General features: G+C 43.4%; 1 protein-coding gene across 4 annotated transcripts in view; it reads right to left on the reverse strand.

Moving 5' to 3' along the window:
• The window catches only part of nubpl (nucleotide binding protein-like), a 48,669-nt gene that overhangs the window by 16,090 nt on the left and 12,241 nt on the right, over nt 1-20,338 (reverse strand). For all 4 annotated transcript variants that reach the window (XM_068039342.1, XM_068039341.1, XM_068039340.1 and 1 more), the window contains 4 exons: nt 17,435-17,519; nt 12,668-12,707; nt 12,473-12,563; nt 11,710-11,803 (listed from right to left, as the gene is read on the reverse strand). In XM_068039342.1, the coding sequence (XP_067895443.1) occupies nt 11,710-11,803; nt 12,473-12,563; nt 12,668-12,707; nt 17,435-17,519 (310 nt within the window). The remainder of the gene's footprint in view (nt 1-11,709; nt 11,804-12,472; nt 12,564-12,667; nt 12,708-17,434; nt 17,520-20,338) is intronic.

Genomic DNA, 20,338 nt, shown 5'->3' on the forward strand with positions numbered 1-20,338 from the left:
TGATCTTCCAGAATTCCCTAGATTCCAGAATGGATTGTAAGGTATCCTGCTGTTCAAGAAAAGAGGAGGTTGAGAGAAAACAGGGAACTATAAGCCAAATAGCCTGACATCAGTTGTAGGGAAAATACTAGAATCTGTTACGAAGGATATGGTAACAGATCATTCAGAAAAACCATAATTCGAATAGGCAAAGACAACACGGTTTTATGAAAGGGAAATAGTGTTTGACAATTTATTAGTTTTTTTTGATGGTGTAACTAGCAGGCTAGATAAGGGGGAAACCAGTATATGTAGTATATTTGGATTTTCAGAAGGCATTTGATAAGGACACAAAAGGTTGTTGCATAAAATTAAGGCTCATGGGTTTGGGAGTGACATTTCAGCATGGATTGAGGTTTTTTTTTATTCGTTCATGGGATACAGGCGTTGCTGGCTAGGCCAACACTTATTGCCCATCTCTAATTGCCCTTGAGAAGGTGATGGTGAGCTGCCTTCTTGAACCACTGCAGCTCTTGGGGTGTAGATATACCAATAGTGCTGTTAGAAAGGGAGTTCCAGAATTTTGACCCAGCGACAGTGAAGGAACGGCGACATAGTTATAAGTCAGGATGGTGTGTGGCTTGGAGCGGAACTTGCAGGTGGTGCTGTTTCCATGCATCTGCTGCCCTTGTCCTTCTAGGTGGTAGAGGTCACAGGTTTGGAAGGTGCTGTCTAAGGAGCCTTGAAGCATTGCTGCAGTGCATCTTGTAGATGGTACACACTGCTGCCACTGTGGTGGAGGGAGTTAATGTTTGTGGATGGGGTGCCTGGTTGGCGTCGGGCTTCTTGAGTGTTGTTGGAGCTGCACCCATCCTTGCAAGGGGAGAGTACTCCATCACACTCCTGACTTGTGCCTTGTAGATGGTGCCCAGGCTTTGGGTAGTCAAGAGGTGAGTTACTTGCCACAGGATTCCTAGCTTCTGACCTGCTCTGGTAGCCACAGTATTTAGATGCTACTCCAGTTCAGTATCTGGTCAATGGTAATCCCTAGGATGTTGTTAGTGCAGGATTCAGCGATCATACTGCTATTGAATGTGAAGGGAAGATGGTCAGGTTCTCTGTTGTTGGAGATGGTCATTGCCTGGCACTTGTGTAGTGCGAATGTTACTTGCCACTTATCAGCCAAGCCTGGATATTGTCCAGGTTTTGCTGCATTTCGACATGGACTGCTTCAGTATCTGAAGATTTAGGAATGGTGCTGCATATTGCGCAATCAGCGGACATCCCCACTTCTGACCTTATGATGGAAGGAAGGTCATTGATGAAGCAGCTGAAGATGATTGGGCCTAGGATACTACCCTGAGGAACTCCTGCAGTGAGGACCTGGAGCTGAGATGATTGACCTCCAACAATCACAATCATCTTCCTTTGCGCTAGGTATGACTCCAACCAGGGGAGAGTTTTCCCCCTGATTCCCATTGACTGCAGTTTTGCCAGGGTTCATTATGCCATACTCAGTTAAATGCTGCCTTGATGTCAAGTGCAGTCACTCTTACCGCACCTATTGAGTTCAGCTCTTTTGTCCATGTTTGAACCAAGGTTGTAATGAGGTCAGGAGCTGAGTGGCACTGGCAGAACCCAAACTGAGTGTCAGTGAGCAAGTTATTGTTAAGCAAGTGCCGCTTGATAGCACTGTTGATGACACCTTCCATCACTTTACTGATGATCTTGAGTAGACTGATAGGGCAGTAATTGGCCAGGTTGGATTTGTCCTGCTTTTTGTGTACAGGACATACCTGGGCAGATGCCAGTGTTGCAGCTGTACTGGCTGGGAGCATGGCAAGTTCTGGAGTACAGGTCTTCAGTACTATTGCCGGAATGTTGCCAAGGCCCATAGCCTTCAGTCGTTTCTTGATATCACGTGACGTGAATTGAATTGGCTGAAGACTGGCATCTGTGATGCTGGGGACTTCAGGAGGAGGCCGAGACGGATCATCCACTCGACACTTCTGGCTGAAGATTGTCGCAAATGCTTCAGCCTCATCTTTTGCACTGATGTGCTGGACACCCCCATCATTGAGGATGGGGATATGTGTGGAGCCACCTCCAGTTAGTTTAATTGTCCACCACCATTCATGACTGGATGTGGCAGGACTGCAGAGCTTAGATCTGCTTTGTAGGCCATTTCAGAGGGCATTTAAGAGGCAACCACATTGCTGTGGGTCTGGAGTCACATGCCAGTCTGACCAGGTAAGGACAGCAGATTTCCTTCCCTATAGGACATTAGTGAACCAGATGGGTTTTTACAACAATCGACAACGGTTTCATGGCCATCATTAGATTAGCTTTTAATTCCAGATTTATTAATTGAATTCAAATTCCTTCTGCCGTGGTGGCCCAGAAACCCTGGGTCTCCGGGTTACTCGTACAGTGACAATACCACTACGCCACTGCCTAACAGACAGTAAACAGAAGGAGGAATAAACAGATCATTTTTGCAATGGCAGGGTATAACTAACAGAGTGCTGCACAGATCAGTGTTTGGGCCTCAGTTATTTACAATCTAAATGAATGAGGTGAATGAGCGGACCAAATGCAATGTGTCCATTTTTGTCAACGATATAAAGCTAGGTAGGAAAGCAAGCTGTAAGGGGGGCATGAAGAAATTGCAATGGGATGTAGGCCAGTTAAGTAATTGAGAAAGAATGTGGCAGATGGACTATGATGTGGGGCTGTGTGAAATTATACACTTTGGTAGGTTGAATAGAAAAGCAGAATAATTTTTAAAAGGCGAGGGGGATTTTGGTGTCTGTGTACATGTACTTTATTGAAAGAAACCGATCTGTATACTTTATGTAATGTCAAATTTGAACTGTTATGTAATGTACTTTGACAAATTTTAGGAATAAATTATACTTTTGTGAAAAAAGTACATAGATCACAAATGGTCTATTAGGGAAAGAAATCTGCTGTCCTTACCTAGTCTGGCCTACCTGGTACTCCAGACCCACAGCAATGTGGTTAACTCTTACATGCCCTCTGAAATGGCCTAGAAAGCCACTCAGTTGTACCTAACCGCTACAAAGTCAATAAAAAGAAATGAAACCGGACGGACCACCCGGCATCGACCTAGGCACCGGAAACGACAATGGCAAACCCAGCCTTGTCGACCCTGCAAAGTCCTCCTTACTAACATCTGGGGGCTTGTGCCAAAGTTGGGAGAGCTGTCCCACAGACTCGTCAAGCAACAGCCTGACATAGTCATACTCACAGAATCATACCTTACAGACATGTCCCAGACACTGCCATCACCATCCCCGGGTATGACCTGTCCCACCGGCAGGACAGACCCACCAGAGGTGGCGGCACAGTGGTATACAGTAGGGAGGGAGTTGCCCTGGGAGTCCTCAACATCGACTCCGGATCCCATGAAGTCTCATGGCATCAGGTCAAACATGGGCAAGGTAACCTCCTACTGATTACCTTCTACCGCCCTCCCTCAGCTGATGAATCAGTACTCCTCCATGTTGAACACCACTAGGAGGAAGCACGGAGGGTGGCAAGGGCACAAAATGTACTCTGGGTGGGGGACTTTAATGTCCATCAAGAGTGGCTCGGTAGCACCACTACTGACCGAGCTGGCTGAGTCCTAAAGGACATAGCTGCTAGACTGGGTCTGCGGCAGCGGAACCAACAGGAGGGAAAAACATACTTGACCTCGTCCTCACCAATCTGAGATGCTTCTGTCCATGACTGTATTGGTAGGAGTGACCACTGCACAGTCCTTGTGGAGACGATGTCCCGCCTTCACATTGAGGATACCGTCCATCGTGTTGTGTGGCACTATCACCGTGCTAAATGGGATAGATTTCGAACAGATCTAGCAATGCAAAACTGGGCATCCATGAGGCACTGTGGGCCATCAGCAGCAGCAGAATTGTACTCAACCACAATCTGTAACCTCATGGCCCGGCATATCCCCCACTCTACCATTACCATCAAGCCAGGAGACCAACCCTGGTTCAATGAAGAGTGCGGGAAGGCATGCCAGGAGCAGCACCAGGCATACCTCAAAATGAGGTGTCAACCTGGTGAAGCTACACAGAGGACTATCTGCATGCCAAACTGCGTACGCAGCATGCGATAGACAGAGCTAAGCGATCCCATAACCAACGGATCAGATCGAAGCTCTGCAGTCCTGCCACATCCAGCAGTGAATGGTGGTGGACAATTAAACAACTAACCGAAGGAGGTGGCTCCACAAATATCCCCATCCTCAATGATGGGGGAGCCCAGCACATCAGTACGAAAGATAAGACTGAAGAATTTGCAACAATCTTCAGCCAGAAGTGCCAAGTTGATGATCCATCTTGGCCTCCTCCTGAAGTCCCCAGCATCACAGATGCCAGCCAATTGGATTCACTCCACGTGATATCAAGAAACGACTGAAGGCACTGGATACTGCAAAAGCTATGGGCCCTGACAATATTCCAGCAATAGTACTGAAGACCTGTGCTCCAGAACTTGCCGCGCCCCTAGCCAAGCTGTTCCAGTACAGCTACAACACTGGCATCTACCCGGCAATGTGGAACATTGTCCAGGTATGTCCTGTACACAAAAAGCAGGACAAGTTCAACCCGGCCAATTACCGCCCCATCAGCCTACTCTCAATCATCAGTAAAGTGATGAAAGGTGTCATCAACAGTGCCATCAAGCGGCACTTGCTTAGCAATAACCTGCTCAGTGATGCTCAGTTTGGGTTCCACCATGGGCCACTCAGCTCCTGACCTCATTTCAGCCTTGGTTCAAACATGGACAAAAGAGCTGAACTCAAGACGTGAGGTGACATCATTTGACCGAGTATGGCATCAAGGAGCCCTAGCAAAACGGAGGTCAATGGGAATCAGGGGGAAATCCCTCACTATCAACATCCTAGGGGTTACCATTGACCAGAAACTGAACTGGAGTAGCCATATAAATAACATGGCTACAAGAGCAGGTCAGAGGCTTGGAATCCTGAGGCGAGTAACTCACTTCCTGACTCCCCAAAGCCTGTCCACCATCTACAAGGTACAAGTCAGGAGTGTGATGGAATACTCTCCACTTGCCTGGATGGGTGCAGCTCCAATAACATTCAAGAAGCTCGACACCATCCAGGACAAAGCAGCCCGCTTGACTGGCACCCCATCTACAAACATTCACTCCCTCCACCACTGACGCACAGTGGCAGCAGTATGTACCATCTACAAGATGCACTGTAACAATGCACCAAGGCTCCTTAGACAACACCTTCCAAACCCACGACCTCTATCAACAAGAAGGACAAGGATAGCAAATACATGGGAACACCACCACCTGCAAGTTCCCCTCTAAATCACACACCATCCTGATTTGGAACTATATCGTCGTTCCTTCACTGTCGCTAGGTCAAAATCCTGGAACTCCCTTCCTAACAGCACTGTGGGTATACCTACCCCAAATGGACTGCAGCGGTTCAAGCAAGCAGGTCACCACCACCTTCTCAAAGGCAATTAGGGATGGGCAATAAATGCTGGCCTGGCCAGTGATGCCCACATCCCATGAATGAATAAAAAAAAATTGCATGGGGGTTGCAGTATAAGATTAAGGACATCTTGCTGCAATTATATAGGGCTTTGGTGAGACCACACTTGGAGTACCGTGTACAGTTTTTGTCTCCTTACCCAAGGAAGGAGACACTTGCCTTGGAAGGAGTGCAACAAAGGTTTGCTAGATTGATCACCGAGATGTTTGTGATCGCGTCTTCAGGATCCTTAAAGGGGAGGGGGAGCAGCCAGAGGTCGTGGTGCACATTGGCACCAACGACGTAGGAAGGAAGGGTGGCACAGATGTTAGAAGTGAGTTTAGGGAGTTAGGCTGGAAGCTGAAAGCTCGGACGGACAGAGTTGTTATCTCTGGTTTGTTGCCGGCGCCACGTGATAGTGAGGCTAGGAATAGGGAGAGAGCACAGCTGAACACGTGGCTGCAGGAATGGTGTAGGAGGGAGGGCTTCCAGTTCTTGGATAATTGGACTGCATTCTGGGGAAGATGGGACCTGTTCAAACAGGACGGGCTGCATCTGAACCAGAGGGGCACCAATATCCTGGGAGGGAGGTTTGCTAGTACTGTTCGGGAGGGTTTAAACTAGTTTGGGAGGGGGATGGGAACCGGACTTGTAATCCAGGGACCAGTGGGTCCACTCAGAAAGACAAAGAGTGTAGTGAGGTATTGGGGAAGGTAGCACTGTCACAGAGGACAGATGGGCACGGAGAAGGGTTAAAGTGCGTATACTTCAACGCAAGAAGCATCAGGAATAAGGTGAGTGAATTGAAGGCGTGGATGGGCACTTGGGACTACGATGTTGTGGCCATCACTGAAACGTGGATAGGTGAGGGGGAGGAATGGTTTTTGGAGGTACCTGGTTATAGATGTTTTCATAAGATTAGGAATGGTGGTAAAAGAGGTGGGGGGGTGGCATTGTTAGTTAGAAATAGTGTAACAACTGCTGAAAGAATTTTCGAGGAGGATCTGCCGACTGAGGCACTGTGGGTTGAGGTCAGGAACAGGAAAGGAGCAGTCACCTTGATGGGAGTTTTCTATAGGCCCCCCAATAGCAGCAGGGAGGTGGAAGAGCAGATTGGGAAACAGATTTTGGAAAGGAGCAGAAGTCACAGGGTAGTAATTATGGGGGATTTCAACTTCCCAAATATTGATTGGCAACTCTTTAGATCGAATAGTTTGGATGGGGTAGTGTTTGTGCAGTATGTCCAGGAAGCTTTTCTGACTCAGTATGTAGACTGCCCGACCAGAGGGGAGGCAATATTGGATTTGGTACTAGGTAATGAACCAGGGCAAGTGATAGAGCTGTTGGTGGGCGAGCACTTTGGAGATAGTGATCACAATTCTGTAGCATTCACTGTGGTAATGGAGAGGAATAGGTATGTGCAACAGGGCAAGGTTTACAATTGGGGGAAGGGTAGATATGATGCTGTCAGGCAGGAACTGAGGAGCATAAGTTGGGAGCATATGCTGGCAGGGAAGGGCACGGTCGAAATGTGGAACTTTTTCAAGGAGCAGATAGTAGGGGCCATTGATAAGCATGTCCCTGTCAGACAGGGAAGGGATGGTCATGTGAGGGAACCGTGGTTGACAAGAGAGGTTGAGAGTCTTGTTAGGAAGAAGAAGGATGCGTATATAAAGTTGAGGAAAAAGGGCACAGGCATAGCTCTGGAGGGATACAAGATGGCCAGGAAGGATCTGAAGAAAGGGATTAGGAGAGCTAAGAGAGGGCATGAAAAATGCTTGGCGGGTAGGATAAAAGAAAACCCCAAGGCCTTTTACGCGTATGTCAGAAATATGAGGATGACTAAGGGGACCGTAGGTCCGGTCAAGGACAATAGCGGGAGACTGTGTGTTGAGCCGGAAGAGATAAGTGAGGTTTTGAATGAGTACTTCTCTTCGGTATTTACGAATGAGAAGGGGTGTATTACTGAAGAGGACGGTGGGAAGCAGACTGGTAAGCTCGAGGAAGTGCTCGTTAGGAGGGAAGATGTGTTGGGGTTTTTGAATAACTTGAAGATAGACAAGTCTCCCGGGCCTGACGGGGTATATCCAAGGATGTTATGGGAAGCAAGGGATGAAATTGCAGAGCCGCTGGCAATGATCTTTTCATCTTCTCTGCTGACGGGGGTGGTACCAGGTGATTGGAGGGTGGCAAATGTTGTGCCCCTGTTCAAGAAAGGGAATAGGAACAACCCTGGGAATTACAGGCCAGTTAGTCTTACTTCGGTGGTAGGCAAGTTGATGGAAAAGGTGCTGAGGGATAGGATTTCTGAGCATCTGGAAAGACACTGCTCGATTCGGGACAGTCAGCACGGTTTTGTGAGGGGTAGGTCTTGCCTCACAAGCCTGATTGAATTCTTTGAGCAGGTGACCAAGCAAGTGGATGAGGGTAAACCAGTGGATGTGGTGTACATGGATTTTAGTAAGGCATTTGATAAGGTCCCCCATGGTAGACTTATGGAGAAAGTCAGGAGGCATGGGATAGTGGGGAATGTGGCCAGTTGGATTAAGAATTGGCTAACTGATAGAAGGCAGAGAGTGGTCTTAGATGGTAAATACTCAGCCTGGAGCCCAGTTACCAGTGGCGTGCCGCAGGGATCAGTTCTGGGTCCTCTCCTGTTTGTGATTTTTATTAACGACTTGGATGAGGAAGTCGAAGGGTGGGTCAGTAAATTTGCAGATGATACAAAGGTTGGTGGAGTTGTGGATACCGAGGAGGGCTATTGTCGTCTGCAAAGGGACTTGGATAGGTTGCAGTGCTGGGCTGAAAAGTGGCAGATGGAGTTTAACCCTGAAAAGTGTGAGGTCGTCCATTTTGGAAGGACAAACATGAATGCAAAATACTGGGTTAACGGTAGGGTTCTTGGGCATGTGGAGGAGCAGAGAGACCTTGGGGTCTATGTGCATAGATCATTGAAAGTTGCAACTCAAGTGGATAGGGCTGTGAAGAAGGCATATGGGGTGTTAGCGTTCATTAGCAGAGGGATTGAATTTAAGAGCCGTGAGGTGATGATGCAGCTGTACAGGACCTTGGTAAGGCCTCATTTGGAGTACTGTGTGCAGTTCTGGTCGCCTCATTTTAGGAAGGATGTGGAAGCCTTGGAGAGGGTGCAGAGGAGATTTACCAGGATGTTGCCTGGAATGGAGAATAAGTCTTACGAGGAAAGGCTGAACATTCTAGGCCTCTTCTCATTAGAAAGGAGAAGGATGAGGGGTGACATGATAGAGGTTTATAAGATGATCAGGGGAATAGATAGGGTAGACAGTCAGAAACTTTTTCCCCGGGTGGAGCAAAGCGTTACAAGGGGTCATAAATTTAAGGTGAAGGGTGGGAGATATAAGGGGGATGTCAGGGGAAGGTTCTTTACCCAGAGAGTGGTCGAGGCATGGAATGCCTTGCCCGGGGAAGTTGTTGAGTCAGAAACTTTAGGGACTTTCAAAAGGCTTTTGGATAGGTATATGGATAAAGGAGAATGATGGGGTATAGATTAAATTGTCCTTGACAGAGGACAAAGGATCGGCACAACATTGTGGGCCGAAGGGCCTGTTCTGTGCTGTATGTTCTATGTTCTATGTTCTATGTTCTATGACAGGACTTTCCTATGAGGTGAGATGAGTAGAATGGGCCTATATTTTCTGTTGTTTAAAAGTTGAAAGGTGATCTCATTGAAAGCTATTAATTTTTTTTTTTTTTAAAAACAGGGCTTGACCGGGGTGATGCTGAGAGGCTGTTTCCCCTGGCTAGAGAGTGTCTAGAACTTGGGTTCAGAGTTTCAGTATGAGGGGTCGGCCATGTAGGACTGAGATGATGAGAATTTTCTTCACTCAGAGGGTTGTGAATCTTCGGCATTCTCTAACCAGAGGGCTATGGATACTCAGTTGAGGAGTATATTCAAGACTTGAGAGACTGATAAATTTTTGGGCATTGAGGGGATAGAGGGATTGAGCAATAAAATATTGGTCGTATAGAATGTTAGCCACAATCTTACTGAATGGTGAGCAGGCTCGAGGGGCCATATGGTCTAGTCCTGCTCCTATTTCATATCTAAAAACAAATGAAACCCCAAAGTTTCCGAAGTGATTGCAGCAGAGACCTGGTGGTCCTGCAAGTTCACATTTCCAAAAAGCGACGCCAATAGCAATCCCTCATTTTGGAGTTGCTGAACCTTTCAAAGCTCTGGATAGGCCACAACTGGAGTTTTAGCGACAAGGTTATTTTGGAGAAGCTAAGGTTGTTTTCCTTGGAGATTGAGGGGAGATTTGATAGAGGGGTAAAAGATGATGACAGGCTTAGATCAAGTAGCCAAAGAAAAGCTATTTCCATTAGTTGATGGTACAAAGTTAAGGGGACACAGATTTAAGGTTTTGGGTAAGAGATGCAGGGGAGATGCGAGGAATTTTTTTTTTTTTTAAAAACGCAGTAAGTGGTAATGACCTGGAGCTCGCTGCCTGCAAAGTTGGAAAAATAGATCATGAATGATTTCAACAGGAAATTGGATGGGCACTTAAGGGAAATAAACTTGCAGGGCGACATGGATAGAGCAGGGAATGGGGCTGACAAAATCTTCTACAGAGCACCGGCATGGACTCAATGGGCCGAACAACCGCCTCCTGTGCCGTTATCACTCTAACCCAATGAAGATATGGCACTGAATGGAGCCCGGATGGACAAGTCACTGACTCTTGCTTTTTTCCCCCAATCCCAGTTACAGTGCCTTATTACCATACATATATTATGAGGTTGCATATCTGTGCTCGTGGCCCTGGAATGACAGAATACAGGAGACTGCCACATTTAATATGGGGCATAAAATAGGCTTTAGTCTTAATTTGCAATACAATTTTTTAAAATGACTAATTAAGCAAGAATAATTTTTTTTTTGCCAAAGTAGCTAGATCATATACTCTGTTAATTGTGGATTAATGTATTAAACTATGACTTGGCCAAGGAGAAGAATGCTTTCAATCTTTCGCTCCTATATAGGACACAATAAGTGAGCAATCATACATGCAAATTTATACTAGTACAGCAGTGCGCTGAGTTACCCTCTAGCCCCCACATAAGTACCGAAAATCTGCAGTGGTTCAAGAAAGTGGCTCACCACCACCTTCTCCAGGGAAATCAGGATGGGTAACAAATGCTGGCCGAGCTAGTGACACCCATATCCCAAGCATGAATGTAAAATAGCGTTCAAATAGGTTTCAGCTTACCATCTTCTGGTGCCTGAAACCAAACATATTTATTTACACCTTCAAACTACTGTACAGGTGTGTTTACAACATTAATGTTAATAGTATTGTCAGAGCTAAACCTGGAAATACATGTCAAATTACTGGATGGCTTTCCATTGTATTTCATCTGTTTTATCTATTCTGTACTTTTTAGTATTCAACTCACTGATCTGAAGAAAAAGGCCTGTCAAATGGAGGTTCATGGAGTACTGCAACATCAGATTGCCAATGACGGCTGCACTTAGCTATAAATTGATAATCGTCTTGACTGGAAGCTCAACTACATATTGTTCCTCTGCCCAAAGTACAGAGCTGCACATAGCTGATGAGGAGTGATCTCTTCCATAAATTGTTAGCATCGCATATTTCTCTGCCACCTACTGGATCAAGCTAAACCCAACTGCACCAATGCAATGTTTATATTTTTTGTTTCTTTTGAGAAGGGGAAAAAAAAAAATACCAATACCAATTAACAGACATATGCTGACAACATTCAGCGAACAAAGTGGCATTTTAGAAGTTTCAAACAGAGACAAATATCAAGACTTCAGTGCTGCGAGTATCCATTCCAACAGTAAAAGCGCCAAACAAGCATTTACACAGTTTTCTCAAAATAGCTTTCAGACTGAAGCAGCCACCCGGCTACTGAGCAGAAAACAAACTCCTTAGCACCACCACAAGAACCAAAATGAAAAGTGCCCACAACTTGCAATTGTTCAAGCAAGTGGCTCACCAACAACATCTTCCAAAAGGGAAAGTAGGACTTTGTTAAATTTGGTTTCTAAATTGTATTAGTTGTGCATATTAGCTAAACCCAACAGACAGAAAAACAGATCACACCCAGATGACAGCTGACAAGCAAGATTCATTGGATGCAACATTGAAAGGTTTACACAAGAATGTTAATCTCAAATCTACCTGAAATAGGAATGTTTTGAGAGATGGAAAGCTGCACATCCCCTGTGCCAGGAGGCATGTCTATCACAAGGTAATCGAGTTGACCCCAGTCAACCTACAGAATAGAAAACATTCACAGAAAGGTGGATAGAGAATATTTACACTTGTATGTATATCCTTAGTAAATATACTATACCTGAAGTGCTAGCAAAATCAATAGCACAGCTGCAAAAAGTATGTTACGTTAAGCAAGGAAATCCATGTTGAAGGCAGAGCTCAAATTATAACTAAAAACCTAAACAATATTTACCAAAGCTAGTTCTGATGGTTGGTAGTAGAGATCCAAACGCAATCAGAATTAGAAATAACATCTATGCTAACAGTTTCTGAGCATATTTAAACACAGGACAAAGGTATTAGCCATTCTGTGAACGGTCCTGGTTGTTTAGCACACCTCCATGCCAACTAGCAAGAACTATATTATCCACTGAGCTTCTTCATATTGCAAACTCCTGACCTCAGAACATCGAGTAAGGTGTTCAGAACAAGATAAACCTCTCACATTTGGAAAATGAAGACTAGCTGATGACATTCCAACATGTTTTAATCAGTCAGAAAAAGAGCAGCTTTGATGGAACACAGTATAGATGTCTTGGAACTTTACATAGGGAATATGTTGACCCAATTATATGGAAACATTTCGAAAATGCGAATTATAGCTTAAATATAATTTCTGTACTGATTTGGTTCTTCGAGAAAGGTCCATCAGAAGAGTTTTCCTCACCTGTCTCAATAGCTTTTCTATTGCTGACATCACCATGAGACCTCTCCAAACAATTGGTGCTGCTTCCTCTACCAGAAAGCCCATCGACATGCTGCAAAAAGAATGGGCAAAGTCAAAGCTCATTTTTTTTTTAATTGACATATATAATTGAATAACTTCACAAAGCTAGGATGCCACTGAACAGAAAATCCTTACCAGACAATCCCGAAATTTACCAAGGGTCTCATCAAGTTGCCTTTGAGAGAAAAAATAATTACAATATCATATATATTATTACAGAAAGGTAAACAACAGTCATAATCCCTTATTCCTGGCTTCCCTCAATGTCATTCCACCAAATATAAGCATGTTGGCAGCATGTTAATATCCCAACACGTCATAAGCGGATGACATTTTATTACATAAGCAGCTTCCGTTATAAATGAAGAGAAATTAACAGAAAAGTTGTCACGAACCGATGCGAACCCCCTGTAAATTGTGTTTTGCGCATTTGAGTAGGAATGTCAACCACCATTTTATACAGCATGTTTTAAGTCTTACATTTATGTTCCAATTGTCAAAATGGAGGAGAGGGGTCAGGTCGCACAGCAACTTGAAAAGGGTCTAGCTTTAAGACGCAGGAAACCCCTATCCAACCTGCCTGGACTTGATATTGTAACAGTTTGAGGGTACAGCCTGTCTTCATTTTACACAGCTGCTGTGAGTTGCATAGACTTCTCTCCCAGGCCTTTTGAACAAGAAAAATTAAAAAGGAGTCACACTTTGAAAAATCCAGAAAGAAAACTCAACAAGACAAGCTGCAAAAACAGCAGGAATGTCTGGTTTCTACCAGTTTCCTCTCCGTCCAAAAGAAGGTGACTTCAGCAATTAAGCTGTCTCCATTTATATCTGAGAGTTCCATAAGAAGTTTTCAAGAGAAGAGATATTTTCAGCAGCTTCTCCCCTATTTGGCATTTCAAATCAATGATCTCCAATTTTTGGAGAATTAGGCTTTGAGGCTCTTAAGTATGCTAAGTTCATACCAAAATTTGAAGAGGGCGAGATGGGATTCTTTTTTGTTACTTTTGAGAAGGTAGCAGGACAGCTACGATGGCCACAAGAAATGTGGACCCTCATGATTCAGGGCCAGTTAACAGTTAATAGGCTCAAGAGGTCTATTCTATGCTGACTCCTGACATGTCTGCTAATTACAAGCAAACTAAAGCTGCCATCCTTCGTGCTTATGAGTTGGTCCCACAGGCATATTGCCAGCAATTCAGAAACGCTTGAAAGAAACCCATGCAGATTTATTTGGAATTCGAAAGGCGAAAGCAAATCGCTTTCAACCAGTGGGTCCGATCTGTACAAATACAGTACACCTATGAGAAATTTCACAAGCTAATATTGCTGGAGGAATTTAAAAATAGCCTACCACCACCACCCCCCCAACCTAAGAGTGCACTTGGAGGAGCAGAGAGTCCGCAGTTGCTGCCAATAGCTATGACCTCACATATAGGCCTGGCAACTTAGGCAGATCCTTACAAAGCCACCCCCAAAAACTGTGGGAGAATGAGAAGGGAGTGGGATAGAAAGGGAGGTACACCTGAAAAGGGGAGCACAAAGGAGGGTGGAAAGAGTCCACCCCAAGCCGACAAAGAAAAACCCCCAGAGACCAGTGTGCTCCCACTGCAACAAAGTTGGTCACAGCAGGCCAGATTGCTGGAGGCTAAATGGAAAGCCTGTGGGTCGAATAGGTCTCCGCAACAGCCGGCCTAAGGAGGATATCCCGGTAAAGAGCATAGCAGGACCAGCAGAGGCTCACACTGCAGAGCCTAGACCCTCTGAGGATATTTCCCTATGCGTTGCTGGACCGGACAAATCCCCCAAGAGCTACCAGAGTTATTTCCAACAGCTCCTCTCCTATTCGGCATTTCAAATCTGTGATTTCCAATTTTTGGACTTTTTCTGCTAATTTAACGGACACTAGTGTTAACTGAAATTCATGGTAGTTCAAGTTTCTATTTAGTAAATGTCCTTGCCTTTTTTATGCCTTTAACCTTTCCTTGAATGCTTGTAAGCGTGCTTGGTGAAGTTAAACTCCTTCCCGAGTTTAAGTGTGTTTAATAACCCTACTTCTTTGTTTTGACTTTAAAAAGCATGTTGTTGATGCAGTATTTATTATTAGGGTTTAAGGGAGGGAAAGAAATTTAATCACTAATCTATTTACGGACAGGTGGTTGAAAAAACAAGGAAATTGGAAAAAAAAGAGAAACTTGTTCAGAGAAAAAGAAATTAACTACCTGTTTGTAACAAAGTTAACAGGAAATGGATCCACAACCTGATTTATTATATTAATTATTATTTGGAGGCTTACGGTAGAGCAAAACCTGAGGAATAAGATGTAATTTTCTTATTTTGATGAATAGAACCGAGGCATCGTGGCTGCACAGACACAAAAGAATTTGGAGCCAAACACTCTGCAACACATCTGATTTGAAGTGGCAGCTGTGAATGCTAAACTATCTAAAGCATTAGGCGAGAGATGTGGCATACTAGATCCGCAAACTAACAGGAGGTGCCCAGTTGCACAAGTGCCAACTCATGCAGTGTTTCTCAAACTGGGGCCTGTGGACACCGGTTGCGGGGGGGGCGGGGGTCTGTAGAGACTTTTCAGGTGGTCCACAAAATAGTCAAGCAGTATACGAGCGGCAGACAGCTGGGACAGACATGGTGTGAGCTGAACGCAGAGTACAGCGCCCTGTGCAGCGCAGTGGGCTGGCCATCTCATCTTGATGGGGAGTGTACATCGAGGAGCGCTGAGAGCCGCAATAAGATCGCCAGGTAGACCTGCAGCTACCAAGGCTGGTAGTGGTGCCCTTGAGTTCAGCCTTGTTCAAGACAGGGGAACTTGGGTGCTAAAATACAGGTTTGTTTGGCATTGAGCATTATATTTTAGAACTTAGATGAGGGGGCATGCAGGGTTCATGATTACCAATCCATTTGAAAATGTATCTTCTAAATAAAAAGATTTGCGAACTACTGTACTAATTAATGGAATATCTCAAGATTCAGGCTGCCTGTCTCAAAGTCCATCTAACTATGCTGTGTGTTGAAAGCAAGGAGAAAAATTATCCACAACAGGTTGTTACCATTGAAATAGGCAGCAAAATGTAACACGGGGTGGCAACTCCGCTGGTGTATAAAAAGAATGATGAGAGTTAACCACAAAATTTTCAGAATCCATGGGAGGGTGGGCAAGGATGACAACCACAAGCATGTCACTAGCACATTAATGGCATTCTCAATGTCAGAATATAGAAACACGTACAATTAAATGGAACGATAATTGTAGTCCTAAAAAGAGACTTAATTAAAAGAGAGTTTATATTAAGAATGGTTTACTACTGATATAACACTGAGAAATTCTCATTATCTCAACTTGTCATTCTCCTTACTCCCAATGAAAGGTACTAGAATCTAACACCTGCACATAGTTTGTGGACTCAATTCTGAGATACATTAGGAGAGACACTATTATTCACTTAAATACCAGGGTTCCTTCTGAATGCCTTTGCATCTTGCTCTTTTGAGCAACTGTGCATCTATACTATTATGCCAGACTGTATCTTCAGTTACTATTTTCCCCAAAGTCACTAGGCCAGAAACATGAACACAAACATTTCTGGCTAAAGGGATAGCTCAGCTTCATCCGACTACCAAGCTAGGGGCCTAGATAGAGTAGACAGGAAGAACCGGTTTCCCCTAGCAGAGAGGTCAATTACCGGGGCCACAGATTTAAGGTGATTGGTAGAAGGATTAGACGGAACATGAGGAAAAACATTTTCACCCAGAGGGTGGTGGGTGTCTGGAATTCACTGCCAGGCATGGTGGTGGCGGCAGAAACCCTCAATTCTTTTAAAAAGGTACCTTGACATGCACCTGAAGTGCTGTAACCTGCAAGGCCATGGACCAGGTGCTGGAAGGTGGGATTAGATTGGGTGGCTACTTTTTTCGGCCGCGCAGACACGATGGGCTGAATGGCTTCTTTCTATGCTGTAATCTTTCTATGGTTTCTATGGCTCACTACTACATCTGGAAGTATTAGTGAAATAGAGAAAAAGAACCCTCCGCCCCCCCCAAACCTTGACATCTCGAGGCTCCATTTCAAATATCAAAGTCCAGCACACAAATCATGCAAGTTAAGCTATATACAGATCATTATTTGCACTACCTTTGGAATGTGAGGAAAATAGCCACTATCCTGAAAAGCTGTTTAAGTTACCAGCACTATGTACAGCTGTACACAGCTCAAGTAAGAGACTTGGCAAGAGGGTGCAAGAGTGTAAGACTCAGAGTGACATCGGGCTATTGTGGAACTTCTATGACCAACATTACACAGCAGAGGCTAAATGGATAGCAAAACTGCCAGAGATATAGCTTGGGCCGAATGCTTTCCTGGCACCTTATACTTAGTGAACAACAAAAGGAGAGGTTTTATTTCTTAATTCATTGGAGGTGGGCGTCGCTGGCATTGCCATCATTTATTGCCCATCCCTAGTTGCCCTTGAAGGTGGCTGAGTCGCCTCTGCAGTCCATGTAGTGAAGATACTCCCACTTTGCTGTTACAGATAAATTAGCCTCAAAACTAAAGCTGTTTTTAATGTTACAAAATAGAAAAAACAAACACAATAAGCATCTCCTTACAGGATTGCCGTGTAGAAAAACAAGTGTTGCTAGCAAAACCTTTGCGACCTCAGTGCATTACTTATCAACAGTCATTCCAAATCCAAAGTACGACAGTGAAATTTACATGTGGTAAATTGCGAATAACATTTACAAAATTCAGAAAGATATCATAATAACGTGTTTAGGATTTGTCTGAAATATGCTGCTTTTTAAATTGTTCTTTGATCTATCTTTCTTCCATGAAGTACTGTATTTACTGCAAATTCAATTTATAATACCTCCGGTTAAGAAACTTACTGTCTGTTAACTCTGGGTTTCCTCTCAAGTTCATCATGCGTGGGATAGACGGACCATACACATCTGCATCCAGCAGCCCCACGACCTTAAAAACAGAAAAAAAACTGACCCACTATACAATTCAGGTCAACATTGCTGGATATATACAGCCTTACATAGTCACACAACTGAGGACAGCTTTGCAACAAAGTAAACATCTAATTCTTCAAAACAACAATTTTTTCCCAAAATATAATCCTCAAATCTGGATTACAAATAGAACAAAGTACTGGAAATACTCTTGGTTTGGATAATGTCATGCCAAAATGGTTAATTCTTTTCCTTCTTTCAGGTGTTTCCTGTTCCCCCATTTCCAGAGTTTTCTATCTTTATTTGAGGTTTCTAGACTCTATTAATTAGCATTGCTATGAAAATAGATATAAAAAACCTACACAGATCAATTATGCTACTTTCTCTTAAAACCCATGAGGTTAGAGAAAGAAAAAAAAGTATTACATGCTCACTGTATTCAATTCAATTGAGCATCATGACTTCTGTTCAGAAACTATATTGTCTATATTTAACACACACCACTTCTGCAGAAGAGGGAAAAAAGTAGCCTCTAAGGAGAGGAAAAGGTCTATCAAACATCTAGATTATACAATGCCGAGCATTAACATGAGCACAACATCTTTCATACTACAGTATAATTTTTACACGCTACAAATAAAAAGGAATCTCAGTTCATGTAGATAGAGTGCACCACTGCCTCACACTTGAAGCAAAGTTTGTGCACAGCAATTATTATTTCACATCACTGCAAAAGGCCTGAATAAACTTGTAGAATGTTAAAATATGAAATTGTGACAATTTACAATGGTCTGATTTTTAAAATGGAGGGCAAGTAGCAACGGGAAAGACTCCTTTGCTGAGCAACCAAAAAACAACTTGCATGCTACCAACTACAACCAACATTGGCTTTCAAACCGATTGGAACAGGCCATAACAAAATATTGGCACGTGTGTGACCCAGCTACACTGTCAATCACAGGATGTGATCAAATATACTACGGAACAATTAATGCTCTGTAGAACTGTTGAAAAAACATAACTGTATGCATCAGCTTAAGCATAAATCTAATAAATGTTTCAAGTGACATGTTATTTCTCATATATTCAGGTGGAAAAGTTTTGCTTTTCCAATTAGATAATGCTTTGGCGTGGGGGAAGAGAAAAGTCGGATTGAGAGAGATAAAACAGAAAGAAGTTTAAAAAGATTTTTTTTACATCTCCAATAATTAAAATCTGAAGGAATGAGACTTCATATGTGTAAAATAAATTCAGTGCCAGTGAGGCTGTTTGAAGTAATTAAGAATTATCATGCCACTAAAGATTCAATTACACTGGAATGGATGAAGCCCAACATTCTACCCTGATTAGTGGGTGAGCATTGATAGTTATTCTTGCCACAAAATCCAGGCCATTCTGTCTTGCGCTCCAACAACATTATAAATGGTTCTGGTCAGAAATGCCAGATTTCTTCTGGCTTCATATAGTGCATTCAGTAGATTTAAAAAAAATTGATCTTCATGCCTTATTTTGATTTGGTGACAGAATTTATAATACTACAGCTGTTAGTATCAAACAACATGACAAATAAAAACATACGAGTTATTTTCTGGAGAACCAATGCAGGCAAAGTTTCTATTATATAGCAGTGATCTTACAAACTGTTCAGTTACATCATGAACAATAAATGCATATTGCACTAAAAATAATGTTACCAGTGCTTCCATTTTTTGTTTTTTTTGAGGACTTGGGTTTTAAAACTTAAAAGGATTCCATAGATGCTGGAACTTTGCCTTTTTTTAAAAAAAAGAGGTTATCAGAAGGTCTTTTGGACTAAGCTTGTAAACAGCAGTTACTGGAAGAATCAAGGAGTGCTAAAAACAAGCCCTTACTGGAAGTCACCTATCTTCAGATAATTATCCAGCAGGGGTTTTCTTTTGACTTGGGGGAAGATGTTTACAAAGAGGTGACAGGTCAAGATTTATTGGGGTCAGGGGACTTGACTCATCTGACATTGTTTTTGGTTTCGCTTTGGACAGGCAGTCGGGATACGGACAATGGTTTGAAAAAGAATTAAAGAATCAACCTGCTAAAGACAAGCTCCAACTCAGCTTGTTCCAGCTCTTTGAAAAGCCTGCCAGTTTTCCATCTCTGAGATGCAAGTGTAAGAAACTGTCTGAAACCCCTGTTGCTGCATTTTTCGTGGAAAGCCTGCCCAAACTGATCTACAACATCGCCTGACAAGAACTGTTCTAGGAAGATACCAGTGACAGCAATATACGCATACTTGAGACCCCAAACCAAAAAACAGCTGACATCTTTCCATATCTCCTCTTTTACCTTCAAGAATTAGCAAGTATTTGGCCAAAGTATTCATTTTGTCTGTTTTTTTCATTGTAAAATTGATCTATGAATAAAAAGTTGTGATCCAATACATTTGGAGAATGGAAAAGCGGGCACAACCTCAGATTTACCAACACTGTTTGTAGCCCTCCTAGTGCTTCAGCCTGAACATGGGATCTTGCTACACATAAACTGTGTTGAATCAAGTTGTCAACAGAGCATGTTGAATGGCAAAATAACGTTTACAATCATATCTGTAGAAATTATGGCATAAATATATTTGCCTTGTAAATTATAGTGTTGTCAACTTTCATTAAAGTTACATTGTCTGCATTGAGAGCAGAGTGTGAAGTTGGGAATTTGATGAGTGAGGGAGTTTTGTGAAGAGGGGAACTTTAAATTAATTAAGAAAAATAAATTTAATGAGCACAATAAAGATGGCAGGACAAGTGATGAGTTGTGGCTGCAGCATGTGGGAGCTCCTGGATTCCACTGCAATCCATGGCAACCACA

This window comes from Heterodontus francisci, chromosome 9 (assembly GCF_036365525.1).
Source record: "Heterodontus francisci isolate sHetFra1 chromosome 9, sHetFra1.hap1, whole genome shotgun sequence".
NCBI classification, from domain to species: domain Eukaryota; kingdom Metazoa; phylum Chordata; class Chondrichthyes; order Heterodontiformes; family Heterodontidae; genus Heterodontus; species Heterodontus francisci.